This window comes from Bos indicus x Bos taurus, chromosome 3, assembly GCF_003369695.1.
Source record: "Bos indicus x Bos taurus breed Angus x Brahman F1 hybrid chromosome 3, Bos_hybrid_MaternalHap_v2.0, whole genome shotgun sequence".
NCBI classification, from domain to species: domain Eukaryota; kingdom Metazoa; phylum Chordata; class Mammalia; order Artiodactyla; family Bovidae; genus Bos; species Bos indicus x Bos taurus.
Genome location: NC_040078.1, coordinates 100,577,723 through 100,594,563, shown reverse-complemented (window position 1 = coordinate 100,594,563; position 16,841 = coordinate 100,577,723). Strand labels below are relative to the sequence as shown.

The following is a 16,841-nucleotide window of genomic DNA, read 5'->3' as shown; positions in this document are numbered from 1 at the left end:
ACTGGCCCAGGACCAAAAGTCACTACCCTTTCCCAGGACCTGGCAAAGGCCAGAAAGCCGAAGTGTTAGTTGCTCAGTTGACTCTGCAACCCCATGGACTGTAGCCCACCTGGCTCCTCTGTCCATGGAATTTCCCAGGCAAGAATACTGGAGTGGGTTGCCATTCCCTTCTCCAGGGGATCTTCCTGACCCAGGAATCAAAACCAGGTCTTCTGTATTCCAGGCGGATTCTTTATTCCTGAGCCATCAGGGAAGTTGGGAAAGGCCAGGCTTCAGCTCAATTTTAGCCAGAATGTTCTTTCTTCTAAGAAACTGAAGATTTCTTACAGCTGAAGATTTCTTACAGCAGTGCTTTTTGAACTGCAATGTGCAAATGAATCACCTAAAGATTTCTTTAAAATGCAGACTGATTCAGTATGTCTGAGGTAGGGTTCAAGATTTCTTATTTCCACAAGTTCTCAGGTGATGACGATGATAGGGGAACAGAATTCTGAGTACTGAAGTCTTTATGTCAGCCTATACTTTTCCTTATAGGATTTAACATCACTGTTACTTATGCTTTAAATACATACCACCAGAACTTAGGTTCCATGAGGTTTGTAGGGACCTGGCAGTGTTTTATTCAGAGAAAGAATCTAGGCATTTGTTGAAGAAATTTAGAGAGACTATTTGGCTTCTTGGCTCTGGGTGGGGTACCAGAGGGAATCCACAAGGCTGCAAGCAGAGCAGGGTTAGCCTGCTTCCCCAGGGACCAAGGGCTCAGCCCATAACCTTGGAACATAGCCTTGTGGTTCTGAGGAGGAGTTAGAGCTTCCAGGATGAAATAACATATTGCTTTCTGTAATCTGCGAACTACTGACCGGGTTCTGTGTCCACCACTGGAGGTCCTTATGGCCTGGGATGCTCCTCTGTATTTCTACAATGGCAACTTATTGTTTTCTTTCTCAAGGTCCTTCTCACACCCTAAACTGGGACTTTTTCTCTTAGTCATTAACTGCTCTCCAGCAAAGTTTACCACATACCTGCTCTGTCTTCATGTGGAACTCTCTGAGCTCATCCTCTGTGAGGGGAAGACAATTCTCGTCATTTTCAGGATACTCCTGCCATCCCATTGCTTTCAGTAACCTAGTAGAAAAAGAAAATACAGCTTTAAGTGGGAGGGAAGCCCTTAACTTTCCATAGAAACTTTCCTGCCCAGGGACAATGGTATCCATTTAGAGAAGAAACATGGGTTTTTCTCTTTATACTCAGTAGGATAAGCTTTAATTATGACTACTTAGGTGCCTGGAATTAGATGGTGAATCTCCACAGTTGCTCTTTCCAATCTCAATAGATGCAGAAGAAGCCTTTGACAAAATTCAGCACCTATTTATGATTAAAACTCTTCAAAAAATGGACATAGAAGGAACCTACCTCAACACAGTAAAGGCCATATATGATAAGCCTACAGCAAACATTCTCAGTGGTGAAAAACTGAAAGCATTCCCCCTAAAATCAGGAACAAGACAAGGGTATCCACTTTCACCACTATTATTCAACATAGTTTTGGAAATCCTAGCTACAGCAATCAGAGAAGAAAAAGAAATAAAAGAAATTCAGATAGGAAAAGAAGTAATGCTTTTACTGTTTGCAGATGCCATGATACTGTACAAGACAGTGTCACAAAATCACTCGAGCTAATCAGTGAATTGAGCTAAGCTACAGGATACAAAAGCGATACACAGGTGCTCTTTCCAGAGCATAAGAGTTATAGAGAACTCTTATGTAGAAGCAGCAGAATAAAGAAAAGAGTCAAACTGTCCCATAGGCAAAACCAAAGAAATCTCAGTCTCCCGTGAGCAAAATCAGCACATAGCCACATGTACCAAGGTTCCTATTTTTCTTGACTGCACAACACAGCATGTGGGATCTTACTTCCCTGACCAGGAATGGAAGCCATGCCCCTGCAGTGGAAGCATGGAGAATTAACCGCTGGACTGCCAGGGAAGACGCTCTGAGTTCTCTTAATTTCATGGCATTGTAAACCCCATAACCTTGTGATTGTTTACCCCTTTTTAAGTTCCTCTGGATAGGAGCTCCTTTTCAGGAAGATACCTGGCAGGTCCCATCTGCCATCCAGTTGGCCAGACACCTTGGTTGGCTCTGTGTTCAAGGCCCTCATTTAAAGAACAGGCCTCATACCTTCAGTTCAGTTCAGTTCAGTTGCTCAGTCGTGTCCGACTCTTTGCGACCCCATGAATCGCAGCACGCCAGGCCTCCCTGTCCATCACCAACTCCCGGAGTTCACCCAGACTCACGTCCATCGAGTCAGTGATGCCATCCAGCCATCTCATCCTCTGCCGTCCCCTTCTCCTCCTGCCCCCAATCCCTCCCAGCATCAGGGTCTTTTCCAATGAGTCAACTCTTCGCCTGAGGTGGCCAAAGTACTGGAGTTTCAGCTTTAGCATCATTCCTTCCAAAGAAATCCCAGGGCTGATCTCCTTCAGAATGGACTGGTTGGATCTCCTTGTAGTCCAAGGGACTCTCAAGAGTCTTCTCCAACACCAGAGTTCAAAAGCATCAATTCTTTGGCGCTCAGCCTTCTTCACAGCCCAACTCTCACATCCATACATGACCACAAGGAAAACCATAGCCTTGACTAGATGAACCTTTGCTGGCAAAGTAATGTCTCTGCTTTTCAATATGCTCTCTAGGTTGGTCATAACTTTCCTTCCAAGGAGTAAGCGTCTTTTAATTTCATGGCTGCAGTCACCATCTGCAGTGATTTTGGAGCCCCCAAAAAAATAGTCTGACACTGTTTCCACTGTTTCCCCATCTATTTCCCATGAAGTCATGGGACCGGATGCCATGATCTTCGTTTTCTGAGTGTTGAGCTTTAAGCCAACTTTTTCACTCTCCACTTTCACTTTCATCAAGAGGCTTTTGAGTTCCTCTTCACTTTCTGCCATAAGGGTGGTGTCATCTGCATATCTGAGGTTATTGATATTTCTCCCGGCAATCTTGATTCCAGCTTGTGTTTCTTCCAGTCCAGCGTTTCTCATGATGTACTCTGCATAGAAGTTAAATAAGCAGGGTGACAATATACAGCCTTGACGTACTCCTTTTCTTATTTGGAACCAGTCTGTTGTTCCATGTCCAGTTCTAACTGTTGCTTCCTGACCTGCATACAGATTTCTCAAGAGGCAGGTCAGGTGGTCTGGTATTCCCATCTCTTTCAGAATTTTCCACAGTTTATTGTGATCCACACAGTCAAAGGCTTTGGCATAGTCAATAAAGCAGAAATAGATGTTTTTCTGGAACTCTCTTGCTTTTTCCATGATCCAGCGGATGTTGGCAATTTGATCTCTGGTTCCTCTGCCTTTTCTAAAACCAGCTTGAACATCAGGAAGTTCACGGTTCATATATTGCTGAAGCCTGGCTTGGAGAATTTTGAGCATTACTTTACTAGCGTGTGAGATGAGTGCAATTGTGCGGTAGTTTGAGCATTCTTTGGCATTGCCTTTCTTTGGGATTGGAATGAAAACTGACCTTGGGGCCTCATAAATCCCAAGAGAAGCCAAAGGGGCCACCATAACAGCTCTAGGAAACAGGTCTCACCCACTCCACCTTTCCAACCTAAGCCATAAATTGAGGCTGAAACTGAACTACAAGAAAGCCCTGGAAAGAAGCAAGTGGAAAGCTGGGTGAATCTGTAAAGGAATACACCCAGTGGGCAACAGGCCAGCCTGTGGCACACATAGAACAAGCTGTGCTGCTGCGGGCAGTTCTCTCTATACTGGAGGTGGAGGTGTCTTAAGTATGTTCAGACTCCTTGTAGGTCATATGTAGCCTTGTATCTCTGATCCTCACCTACCTGTGCTCCGCTTCCAGAGAGTGCGAGAGGCCCTCCCCGTCCTCCTCCACAGGGAGCGCGAGGCCGTTCTGGTGGCAGCCTTCCTCCCCGCTTTCCTTTGGTTCAGGTGTGCTGTTGTCCTCTGACTGGGGGACAGGAAGGGAAGGAAGGGCACATTTAGTTTAACAATCTATTGGGGCAAGGTAAGCAATCTAAGAAATAAGGAGATGCTTTCTACCTTGGCCCACAGGTTTTCCCCACTTAAAAATGAGAACTTGCTCATCTTGCTAAGATTTCCAAAGGATACCAATTGGCTACCATCTTACCTTCAGGTTAGGTCAGCTGTGGCAGAAGTTACTAGCTGCCTATGCAGTACTGATTTTCTATTCTTCCTTACCGATTTGGACTAAAGAACCAATATGCTAAGCTTTTAAAAAGTTCCCTTTCCTAAACTTCTTCGCAGCTAGGAGTGGCTATTGGACAGCTGCCCACTTAAAATGTGAGTGGAAACTGCAGGGGTGGCTTTTAAAAGAAAGCATTTTAAAAAGGGCATCCCTCTTCCGGTTTTTGGCTCTCTCCTTTCCCTAACTAGAAAGTGGATGGGAACACAAGTACCCTAGTCCAAAGTGACCAAAAGTTACAAGTTTACTGATACTACAGATGCTATTACCTCTTGGACTAGGAACCTGTTGCAAGATACAAAAACAAAAACCCTCTTCTTTTATGGTTCTGTTTGTCAGATTTTCTTCCATTACAGTTAAATATAATCTTTAAAAAAAAAGAAAAGCTTCTATAGTTTACCAACTTCTTACAGCAATGACCAATTCAAGACTCAAGCAGTGCTGCCCTGATTAAGAGCACCAAGTCCCAAGGCCACTATCTTTGAAATGAGCCCTAATCTGAAATACGTTGAACAGCAAACTGAGCTCACTTTTATTACAAGCTGTTACTCCATAAACAAATCTCTGTACGTTTTTTTAAAAAAATGTACCGTATCTTTCTCTCTTAAAAACAGAAAGTACATGTATAATGCAGAAAAACACTTATGTTGCCCCAGAAGAACCCACAGTCTTACATCTTCCAACTTCTCACACTCTCTGCTCTCTGAGAAGTCTCCATTCCGGTCATCCTTCAGCGTCTTCAGGAACTCGCTCTTCCTGTCAGTAGTTCGGCGGGTCAACTTGGTGAGACGAGAGGAGCTGATCTCAATCGGAGGAGTGGTGCTGGCGGGACTCTGGGCAAACACCACAAAATAGGTTGCTCCTGGCAGTAAACGTAAGTACTGGGATTCTCTAGGCCACTTCTTCATGGTACTGCTTTCCTGAATCTGGCAGTCTGTTTATTACGGTCTTTTACCAAAAATAAACTATCGTTTTCATTTAAACAGAGTTCAGTTCTGCAGTTTTTACAGTTAAAACCAGATGGTTTAAATAGCACCTCTCTGATCTTTCTCCAGAGGCAAGCATAATGCCAGTCTACCACAGGCCAAAGACCCCACCCAGCTACCATCTATCTTTGGATGCTAATGGGAATCACCAGTAAAGAAATGACTCTGAGCTAAGAATAGCTACAAAGGAAATAAAGTTAGAGCTATACATACCACACCACTTGTCTCAGTTTAAGTAAATGGGGAATGCCAACTTCAGAAAAAAAGGCTGTTTTCCTTTATCCTCACTCACCTCTTTGGGAGAACTTAAAACTACACCACCAGCCAGTACTACTGGTTTGGTAACAGAGATTGGACTGGTAAAAGCAGACTCTCGGCTAGAGGAAAGGGGTCCTGATTTGTGTTCCATTCTGTTAGCTTTCCACGCACTGGCCTACACAGGAAGAAAGAACAATCAGTCAGAACAGCACACAGACAGAAGCTCAGCTTGTAAGATCACAAAGCAAAGAGTGAAAAGTTACGTGGGAATATTACGTGGAATGTTGTGTAGGAATATGAAAGCTCACCTGTCTCAACACATTTGGGAGGTACACAACCTTGAAGGGAAAAGGTAGACAGGAATCAGAAAAGCCATGGGATATTAATAGGTATAGAGAGCTCTCGTCCAATAAGCCTGGGAGATGCGAGGCTGAATGTAGTCCCACAACAGGTTTCTTTTACTGTGCTATTTCACAAAGCACTTTCATATATGTGAACTGAGAGGCAGATATAATCTACAGTATTTTCTAAACTCATTTGACACCCCAATTTTTTTTTTTTTAATGGTGTGTTGTATGTTAACCTTTGATGTAACCCTGACAAACCTCAACCCTCACAAAGTACATCAGAAAAAATGTTGTTTTCTAGGAACTCTGATGGCAGGAGGCTAGTTACAGGACAGAGTGGGAAATATAAATGGCTGGATGATCCTGGTTTAGTCCAGAAGCTCTTCCCTTGCTCCGTCTTGTGGGGTCTGGGCCCATTCTGTCCCTCTGGCCCTGGCCCCAACTCAAATGGCAACATAGTGTAGCTAGAATACTCATTTTCCCAAGTCAAACAGCCCATCTGAGGCACATCACTGAAGTGAGGCTGAAGAAAGTAAAAAAACCTGTTTTTCCAAAATGAAACAATTAGAAACAAAAGACCTCTAGGACAAAAGAAGGGTCTGAGTGAAAAGAGCTTCATTCTTCTTATTAAAGAAGATACTGTAGGCTTTAGGAAATGTAACAGAGTTATCTACCATATACCAGATACTTCTTGTAGTTTATTTAATCCTTAACCCAATCAGATATAATTATGATGTTGAATTTTTACCAAGAATTATACTGACATTTATGTCAGTTGCTCAGTCATGTCCGACTCTTTGAGACCCCGTGGACTGTATCCCACCAGACTTCTCTGTCCATGGGATTCTCCAGGCAAGAATACGGGAGTGGGTTGCCATTCCCTTATCCAGGTATCTTCCTGACCCAGGGATTGAACCTGGGTCTCCTACAATGAGGACGGATTCCCTGGAACCACCAGGGAAGCCTGTACTGACATTAAGGAAGTTACATAATTTGTCCAAGGTTACTCAACTGGTATGTAATACTGTTTTCCACAGTGCCTCCAAAAACAACATGCAAGCCAATAAAAGAAAGAAGCAATGACCCAACTAGAATGGAGATTAATTTTTTTTCTTTCACTGAAGAAAATCTAAAGATGGCCGCTTATTCTGGCCAAATATCAAAGACACAGTTTCCCAGAGGTGTACAGGGTCACCAGATACCTTGTCTCTGTTAATACTGTACATTATCCACCCTTTAATCAATCAGTAAAATAAAGGAAGGGGAAAAAAACCATTAAAATGAACCACATATCAACCATTTTCTTTTTAAAGTATCGTCTCCTTCCCTCCAAACCAGTCTCAACTCTCCACCTCAAACGATCACGCCTTTTCCTACTAGATGGAAGTCAGAAGTCACTATACCCAAACTCTCCCCAACCCCCTTCTTTGCATCTTAAGTTCCCTTAATGGCTCCACCCTCCCTTTCTATCATTCTACATGTTTGTTCTCATTCCTTTGTGAATTTATCAATTATTTCTCCTTTGTATCTTTAACTTCCTTTCTATTAAGTTGAAGCTAGGGGGAAAAAAAGATCTATTTTCCTTTTTACTACCATCCTTTCATTGCCAAACTTTTTTGCACAGGTCAGTACCTGCTTTCACTTGCTCATTATTACTATTTAATTCCCTGTAACACACACTTCTATCCCCATTTTAATAAAACAACTCTTTCAATGAGTAAGCAAAAATTTTGTCTTCATATTACATTCAAAAGCCAGCTTTAAAAAGTCTGTTTTTGTAGAAAGTAAGAGATTGCACTTTACCCATCTTTTCTGAACTCTTTTCCCTTTTTTGGGCTTCCCTGGTGGCTCAGATGGTAAAGAGTTTCCCCGCAGTGCAGGAGACCCGGGTTTGATCCCTGGGTCGGGAAGATCCCCTGGAGAAGGAACTGGCTACCCACTCCAGTATTTCCTTTCTCAATTTCCTGATCCTTCATTCTCTTCTCACCTCATAATTCCTTTCAGTCTTTTCAGTGGGTGTAGGCATACTCAGTACTCGCCAACTGGAATCTGTTCCCAGGTGAACTTACTTAGAAAAACTAGTTATTTGTTAACTGTCTAATCATTTAAGTTGTTAAAATCATGTAGCTGATAATATGACCCCTAAACTCTCACCTGAGTTTTTATAAAGACCTCCATCACTTGGCTTTAGTCTTCAAGTCCCACCACTTCCTAACTACCTGCCATCCATACTTAACCACTTATCTTTTTCCAAACATGGCATGTTTTGCCCCTCTCCCTTTTTTGGGTAACACAGTTCCTCTGCCTTCAATGCCTCACCTACTTGCTCCCTAACAAACTCCTACTGTTTTAAAACTACAGTTTGTTGACTACTTCAGTCAGTCCAGTTCAGTTCAGTTGCTCAGTCCTGTCCGACTCTTTGCGACCCCATGAATCGCAGCACGCCAGGCCTCCCTGTCCATCACCAACTCCCGGAGTTCACTCAGACTCATGTCCATCGAATCTGTGATGCCATCCAGCCATCTCATCCTCTGCCGTCCCCTTCTCCTCCTGCCCCCAATCCCTCCCAGCATCAGGGTCTTTTCCAATGAGTCAACTCTTCGCCTGAGGTGGCCAAAGTACTGGATTTTCAGCTTTAGCATCATTCCTTCCAAAGAAATCCCAGGGCTGATCTCCTTCAGAATGGACTGGTTGGATCTCCTTGCAGTCCAAGGGACCCTCAGGAGTCTTCTCCAACACCACAGTTCAAAAGCATCAATTCTTCGGTGCTCAGCTTTCTTCACAGTCCAACTCTCACATCCATACATGACCACTGGAAAAACCAAAGCCTTGACTAGACGGATCTTTGTTGCCAAAGTAATGTCTCTGCTTTTCAATATGCTATCTAGGTTGGTCATAACTTTCCTTCCAAGGAGTAAGCGTCTTTTAATTTTCATGGCTGCAGTCGCCATCTGCAGTGATTTTGGAGCCCAGAAAAATAAAGTCTGACACTGTTTCCACTGTTTCTCCATCTATTTCCCATGAAGTGATGGGACTGGATGCCATGATTTTAGTTTTCTGAATGTTGAGCTTTAAGCCAACTTTTTCACTCTCCACTTTCACTTTCATCAAGAGGCTTTTGAGTTCCTCTTCACTTTCTGCCATAAGGGTGGTGTCATCTGCATATCTGAGGTTATTGATATTTCTCCCGGCAATCTTGATTCCAGCTTGTGCTTCTTCCAGCCCAGTGTTTCTCATGATGTACTCTGCATAAAAGTTAAATAAGCAGGATGACAGTATACAACCTTGACGTACTCCTTTTCCTATTTGGAACCAGTCTGTTGTTCCATGTCCAATTCTAACTGTTGCCTCCTGACCTGCACACAAATTTTTGAGGCAGATCAGGTGGTCTGGTATTCCCATCTCTTTCAGAATTTTCCACAGTTTTTTGTGATCCACACAGTCAAAGCTGCCAATACTATATTCCAAGTACTTAGAATGGCATGAAGTCTGACTCCAAAACCAGAATTCTCATCTTCCTCTTTTTTATCCTTTATCAAGAAGGAAAGTATTCTGGGGCAGTGTAAACAGCCCTAGCTGAAGTCAGACAAATCTAGTTGAAGAATCCTGACTCCATAATTTTTTTTAGGATTTGAAATAGCTCAACTGGAATTCCATCACCTCCACTAGCTTTGTTCGTTGTGATGCTTCCTAAGGCCCACTTGACTTAGCATTCCAGGATGTCTGGCTCTAGGTGAGTGATCACACCATTGTGGTTATCTGGGTCATGAAGATCTTTTTTGTATAGTTCTTCTGTGTATTCTTGCCACCTCTTCTTAATATCTTCTGCTTCTGTTAGGTCCGTACCATTTATGGCCTTTATCATGCCCATCTTTGCAGGAAATGTTCCCTTGGTATCGCTAAAGAGATCCCTACTCTTTCCTATTCTATTGTTTTCCTCTATTTCTTTGCCTTGATCCGCGAGGAAGGCTTTCTTATCTTTCCTTGCTGTTCTCTGGAACTCTGTATTCAACCTCACATTACATAATTTTGTACATCCTAGGATTAAAGTAATATTTTATGCAAAAGGCCTAGTGAATGTCCTGGAACATAGGAAGATGTCAACAAATGGTAGTTCTTCCTTTCTTTGTCACTTCAAAACCCAATTCAAATATGACCTCATCCGTAAAGACTCATGAGGACCCTCTCCAAGAAGGCAGTACAATTATTTTTCATATCTGTCTCTTCACTATATCTCAAAATAAACCCTTTGAGATTGTTTTTGTGCCTCTAGTGACATATAGCTTTTAAATACACAGATCCTTAATGTTTAATAACTGTTAAACAGAGAGAAAATGAATGAATGGATACATCCACATCTGCCTATTAGTCATCTCCTCTCCCCGTAGTAGCCTACATTCAAGAGTCCCAGAACCACTCACATCAACTTCTCCCTGAAAACTCTGCATTCTTTCTTCTCTAACTTCAGTGAAATGGTTCCACAGTTATCCCAGTTTCCGGGGGAAGAATGCTCAGTGTCCTGTTTTCTTCCTCGTATTTGCTCCCCACTGTGTGCCATCACCACCCCTCTTCTCTGTTACTTGCATCACATCCCTGTTCTGGCTTTACTGCCTTTTGCAAAGGCAGTTAACAGCAGACTTTACACTGGTTTTCCTATCTTCATCTTTTCTGAACTCAATTCTCCACAACAGGGCTAAACTGATCTTAAGCTCTGTGTTATGACTTTTCTCCTTGTCACGTCTTCTTCACCCACAGAAGATGTGAGACCCCTGAGGCTATGACTTTGTCTCACTTATTTTCTTATTCTTCTTCTACAGTTTAACATAATGTTTTCAGATATTCCCAATGAAGAAACACTTATGAAAACTTTTTAAACTCTCAGAAACCCTTAAAAGACAGGCAGTACTACGTTCATTTTATATGATGAAGTTGAGGTTCAGAACATTAGAAACTTGTTCAAGCTTGTATTATAAAGAAGGACTTAAGTGTTATCTGCCTACTCGAAAATCCTGCTGTTAAATTTCCATGCTGGGTTCTTTCTTTATAGGAGTTGCTCTCTTGACTGAATTCACATTCTTTCCCTTCTGTATCAAAAGAAATTAATATTCTGCTGCTGCTGCTGCTAAGTCGCTTCAGTCGTGTCTGACTCTGTGCGGCCCCATAGACGGCAGCCCACCAGGCTCCCCCGTCCCTGGGATTCTCCAGGCAAGAACACTGGAGTGGGTTGCCATTTCCTTCTCCAATGCATGAAAGTGAAAAGTGAAAGTGAAGTCGCTCAGTTGTGTCTGACTCTTAGCGATCCCATGGACTACAGCCTACCAGGCTCTTCCGTCCATGGGATTTTCCAGGCAAGAGTACTGGAGTGGGGTGCCATTGCCTTCTCTGATTAATATTCTAAACCCCTTTTAAAAATAACAACACTTGTCAATCAGTGTATTCTTCTTGGGTCATGTTCCTTTAATGACCTTTCAAGTAAATTTAAAGTTGTCCCCACAGGCTTCTTCCTACAGATTTTCTTCATCCTTTCACTTAACTGTTCTAGCACCTATATTGTTTCCTTTTACTGTCAAGTTTCAAACATGCCACTACCTTCATTTCCACCCACATAACTATAGATCCTCTGAAATCTTGTTTTTCAGCCCTACACTACTGTCCTAAAACCTTAACTCAAAGTCACCAAAAACTTTCTAACTGCTCAGGTCCAAACCCCCTCTTTTCCGTTATTGCCCTTGTCAGCAGCAACTGACAAATGCTGACAACCCTGGCTGCTATCTTAAACTCACCCTCGCAGATTTGTGAAAGCATACCATTTTTTCTATGTCTGAGTACAATTTCTTAATCCTATTAACTATGTTGTTATTTTCCTAATATTTATCAAATAATAAGCATTTTCCCAAGTCTTATTTTCCTATTCTTTACTCTTCTTCTATCCTCTTTCCCTTGGTGATCTTCTCTACCCTGACAAGTTTCATTATCACTAGGATAATGACCATCAGTTCTGATATTTTTCCAGTACTACCAGGCAGTTAGAATGGTTCATTCATTATCCCTCAAATGTGCCCACTGTTTCCTATTTTCAAAACATTTTACTTAACCACCTCTTCTAATCTGCAGTACTTTCCAGACTTTTTCCTGACTACCTAAATCTTGACTATCCTCTAAAAATCCATTCAAATTACATTTTTTCAGTAAAATTTCCCTTGATGGTTGTAATATAAGCTGATCGTGCTCCTCTGAATAATGTAAAGAGTGTTTTAATTTAGTTGTTCCAAATCTGTTTAAGATTTGTTTCTAGGATTTGTTATTTTATTTCATATACAATCACATGACCTTATACTCTTGTATCTTGTCATCCCAATTAAACTTTCAGCTCATGGGGGCTCAGGACCAATGATGTACTTCTCTGTGTTGGTCTGAAAACCTGTGTTTTGAGTCTCAGTCGTGTCCGACTTTGTGACGCCCCATGGACTGTATCCCACCAGGCTCCTCTGTCCATGTAATTTCCCAGGCAAGAATACTGGAGGGGATTGCCATTTCCTCCTCCAGGAGATCTTCCGGACCCTGGGATTGAACCCACGTCTCCTGCACTGGCAAGACAGATTCTTTGCCACTCAGCCACCAAGCCTAAACAAGTGTTGGTGCCTAGAGAAAAGTGAATTAATGCTCACTAGTATTTTCAATAACACAGTAAACTCTGTTTCCTTGCAGTGGCTACAATTTATTCAAGCAATTATTGTGTGCCTTTGTGAGAATGCTAGGGATACAAACATGAAAAAGACCTGAAACCCTTAAGGAGATTACACCCAGTGAAGAAACAGATACAATAAATGTCAAGATTAGAGACAGAATGCTATTCAATCAGCTACAAGGCTTAATTAGATCTTTAGACGAATGTATGGCAACCCACTCCAGTACTCTTGCCTGGAAAATCCCATGGACAGAGGAGCCTGGTAGGCTGCAGTCCACGGGGTCGCTAAGAGTCGGGCACAACTGAGCGATTTCACTTTCACTTTTCACTTTCATGCACTGGAGAAGGAAATGGTAACCCACTCCAGTATTCTTGCCTGGAGAATCCCAGGGACAGAGGAGCCTAGTGGGCTGCCATCTATGGGGTCACACAGAGTCGGACACGACTGAAGCGACTTAGCAGCAGCAGACGTATGTGATAGAAAAGGATTCACAGAGAGGATGACATAAACAGGAAGGAAAATCTCCTAGGTAAGAGAAAGAAAGGGCAGTAACATATAAAAGATAGCTTGGGCTTAGACTATATAGAATTATACATGCCAATGCTAAGGAGTCTAGACATTGTATTATAACATCAGTGGTTGCTTAGCTATGACCCATGGGCCACAACTGGCTTGAGGCCTATTTTTATATGACCCATAAGCTAATTTTTTTTTTTTTTTTTTCATTTTTAAAGGGTTGGGGAAAAAAAGAAAAAGAGAATGTTACCAAAAGGTCATATGTCATTGTGTGACCAACAAAGCCTAAAGTATGAATTATCTGGCCCTTTACAGATAAATTTTAGCCTGCCAGGCTTCTCTGTCCATGGAATTCCCCAGCCAAAAATACTAGAGTGGGTTGCTATTCTCTTCTCCAGGGTATCTTCCCGACCAAGGCATCAAACCTGGGTCTCCTGCATAGCAGGCAGATTCTTTTACATCTGCCACCAGGGGATCCCTAAGTTATCCAACCGCTGCTATACTGATGGTATGGGATCACTAAAGGGACTTAATGGGAAAGGATGGGATATATTCAAACTGCTTTAGGATAACCATTCTGACAGTTCAGTGGAACATAAATACAGAGAGATGAGGCAATAGAAGGGTACACTGAAATAATAAATGTGAGATGACAAAGACATAGGATATCATGGAGGAAAAAATTGACAGAGACTTTGTAACTGCTTGGCACAGGGGAATGAGTGAGGAGGAGGAGGAATGAAGCAGCAGCCATGGTATTCAGCTCACTGATAGATAAATGTTGATATTATTAATGAAAACAGCACATCAAGAGAAGCAGGTTTATAAGATGAAGCTAGAGTATGAGAGGCCTACTAAACATGTAGTTGACAGCAGTAGAGAGTTTGGAGACAAGAGTAAAATACTATACATATAAGTTAGTGGTACCAAATGAATATCTGGTGAGGGACTCAACAGGAAAAAACAAATTTACTAAGTTCTTATTTATTCATCCCACCTTTGCTGTATAAGGTTCTGAAACTGATTCCAAATCATACCTTGGATGGAGGTGGTACAGGCTTAGGAACCAGGTTCTTATAGACACTTGGAACCATGGTTGACGATTTGTTTCCATTTGCATGGTGAGATCCTGGTGAGGTGAATGCAGCAGAGAAGGCAGCAGCAGGATCTTCTTTGGAAACTTTTTTGATGACTAGCATTTTGGAGGGTTGCTTGGCACTAGGTGGGTTTTCTGTGAAACACAACAGTGGAGAGCAAAAGAATGTCAAACCTTTTGGTTAACACACAGCATAGTTCAAATGAAGGCCTCACTTTCAACGAAGAGCTAAGAGTTGTGACTAAGTGACAAACATTTCCTGGTGTGCACTTCATAGATATTCTCAAGAGTGACACTACTCAGGAACCATAAGAACAAAGGCAGTATGTCAAACACTTGATTCTAAATTCATACTCAACCAAAAAGCCCGAAGATGCCAGCCATCTTTCAGGCGTATAGCATGCCTCATGTGCAGTGTGATCACTCAGGCATATACCAAACAAGAATATATCCAAGGGTAGCAACTCCTGTCAGCATGAGAATAGAGAGAGTAGAGAAAACTGGAAAAAGGAGTCTGCTATGGGACCTTCTGATGAGGCGAACTGGAGCAAAGCTATTCATTAACAAAAGGGAAGTGGTATAGCAACTGCCCTTAATCCCGCAACTCAGAATCCACACCCAGTATTTAGATACACTAAAGCTGTCCTAGTAAGATGCCTGGCTACTGAATAACACAGGAACTAGGAGAGTACAATTTGTAAATGCCAAACATCCCAATGCTACAGAATCAGGTTTGGTTTGAAATACACTGATTTGTCTAATAACTTTTTATAAAGCTAGTTATTCCCAACATATACATATAAATGTGTGTATTTATAGGTTTTCCCCTACCTACACAACAATCATCATTTATAATTGCCAAAAACAAGGATACCACCACCACAGTCAGCAAACAGAACCTGGCTGAACAAAATGTTCTATAGGATGTGGTATTATTTAGCCTATCAAAGAATACTTTAGAATCTATTTGCTTAAAATCTGCTTTCAAATTCAGGGTTCTACAAGCTCTCAATTGTCTTTATTCTGACTCCACTACCTTTACATCCCAATGGTATTTTTGGGGCGGGGGTGGGGTGGGGGCAGAGTAACAGTTAATAGGTGTTAGTTACCATGTGCAAATGGATGAGATGAGAAACCAGAGATAAAGAAACAAACAAAAAAAGAGATAAATTTTTCTCCTCTCCCTGCTAATAAGATAAATTTAAAGTTTTGCCTTTAAAATGGCAAATCTACCTACCCCACACTCCAGAAGGGGTCCCAATAGGTCTGCATGGCTGATTCTGTTTGCCAGCTTCTGGATTCAAAGAAGGCTAGGAAAAAAGGGTATATTAATGATTGATATAGAAAGCTAATCATTTCAGCACTTTTTGCAAAGTAGCCTTCATCACGGAACCTATCAAATAACTATCAGCAGCACTTATTTAACTCTATATTCAGAATTAACAGATATTTTGAAATGCCAATCAATAGATCTTACATTAATCTCAGGCTCTTGTGGCTTTCATTTCCTTTAATATAAGAGGAGTAAAAAATTAAAAAAACAAAACAAAAACACTGTGCAAATTCTCATCTTCCTATAGGATATATATATGCCAACTTAGGAGAAAGCTGAATGAACAAGAAAGTATATCACTTTTTTCATATTTAAAGAGCACAATCTGGTCAGTGAAGTGTGTAATATCCACAGCATTTTTAATAAGACTGCTTTAGGGCAGAGGCACCTCATGTGCTAGGACTGTGCTGGGAATTTACAAAGGCCATTAAGAAGAATCCTTATCCCCACAGGGGACACGGTTTTCCTAAAAAGATAAACTTGCAGCCGAAAGCACAATAAAAGGTTATAGGTGCTATGATAAACGTTCACATTAGGGAAGGAGTACTAAGGAAGGAATAGTCAATTCTACTAGAAAGAGAAGTTCTATCAGAACAAGTTTCATTAGAGGAGTCCTTAATGATGAACTCCTAGGCTGGAAAATGGGTGATTCCAAAACAGAATGTTCAATGAACACCAAGACAGGAAAAACATGAAAAAGAATCAAATACTCAGAGATCTGCACACAGTTCAACATCAGTGCTAGGGAATGAGAGGACCTTTCTTTGGGGAAAGAGATGTCTGGCAAAATAGGAAAGTGCCAGATTGTGGAGCAGTTTTAAGGGAGGTTGAATCTTATTCTTTAGGAATGGGGCTATAGGATCCCCTCGCCCATTTTTATTTTGGCAACTACTTGCTGGTTTTGTTTTCTCCTTAGGAGATACCTAATGTCTGGCTGTGCTTCTGTTTCTGTGGTGCAATACAATGATCTAATTTTATCATCCTTTCTTTATAAGCTAGTATATATTCTTCCACTATTCAGTGGTAGAATTCATATGGAAAAGAATAGAATACATGCTTGTTTCTAGGGTGGGGTATCATTGTGAACTCACAGCTTTGATCATATTTAATTTTATTTAAGGGCTTCCCTGGTGGCTCAGTGGTAAAGAATCTGTCTGCCAATGCAGGAGATGTGGGTTTGATTGCTGGGTCTGGAAGATCCCCTGGAGAAGGAAATGGCAATCCACTCCAGTATCCTTGCCTGGGAAATCCCACGGACAGGGAAGTCTGGCAGGCTGCATACAGTACATGGGGCTGCAAAAAGAGCTGGATATGACTTAGTGACTAAACAACAATGGAAATCAAACACTTGAAATTATTACCCTTAATTGATGCATGAAACAT

At 41.7% G+C, this 16,841-nt stretch overlaps 1 protein-coding gene across 2 annotated transcripts in view; it reads right to left on the bottom strand.

Moving 5' to 3' along the window:
* Window positions 1–16,841, bottom strand: part of GPBP1L1 (GC-rich promoter binding protein 1 like 1) — a 71,976-nt gene that overhangs the window by 1,108 nt on the left and 54,027 nt on the right. For both annotated transcript variants that reach the window (XM_027537413.1, XM_027537412.1), the window contains exons 6-11: window positions 15,363–15,435; window positions 14,067–14,260; window positions 5,512–5,652; window positions 4,908–5,066; window positions 3,854–3,978; window positions 1,023–1,125 (exon numbers count right to left, since the gene is read on the bottom strand). In XM_027537413.1, coding sequence (XP_027393214.1) covers window positions 1,023–1,125; window positions 3,854–3,978; window positions 4,908–5,066; window positions 5,512–5,652; window positions 14,067–14,260; window positions 15,363–15,435 — 795 coding nt within the window. The remainder of the gene's footprint in view (window positions 1–1,022; window positions 1,126–3,853; window positions 3,979–4,907; window positions 5,067–5,511; window positions 5,653–14,066; window positions 14,261–15,362; window positions 15,436–16,841) is intronic.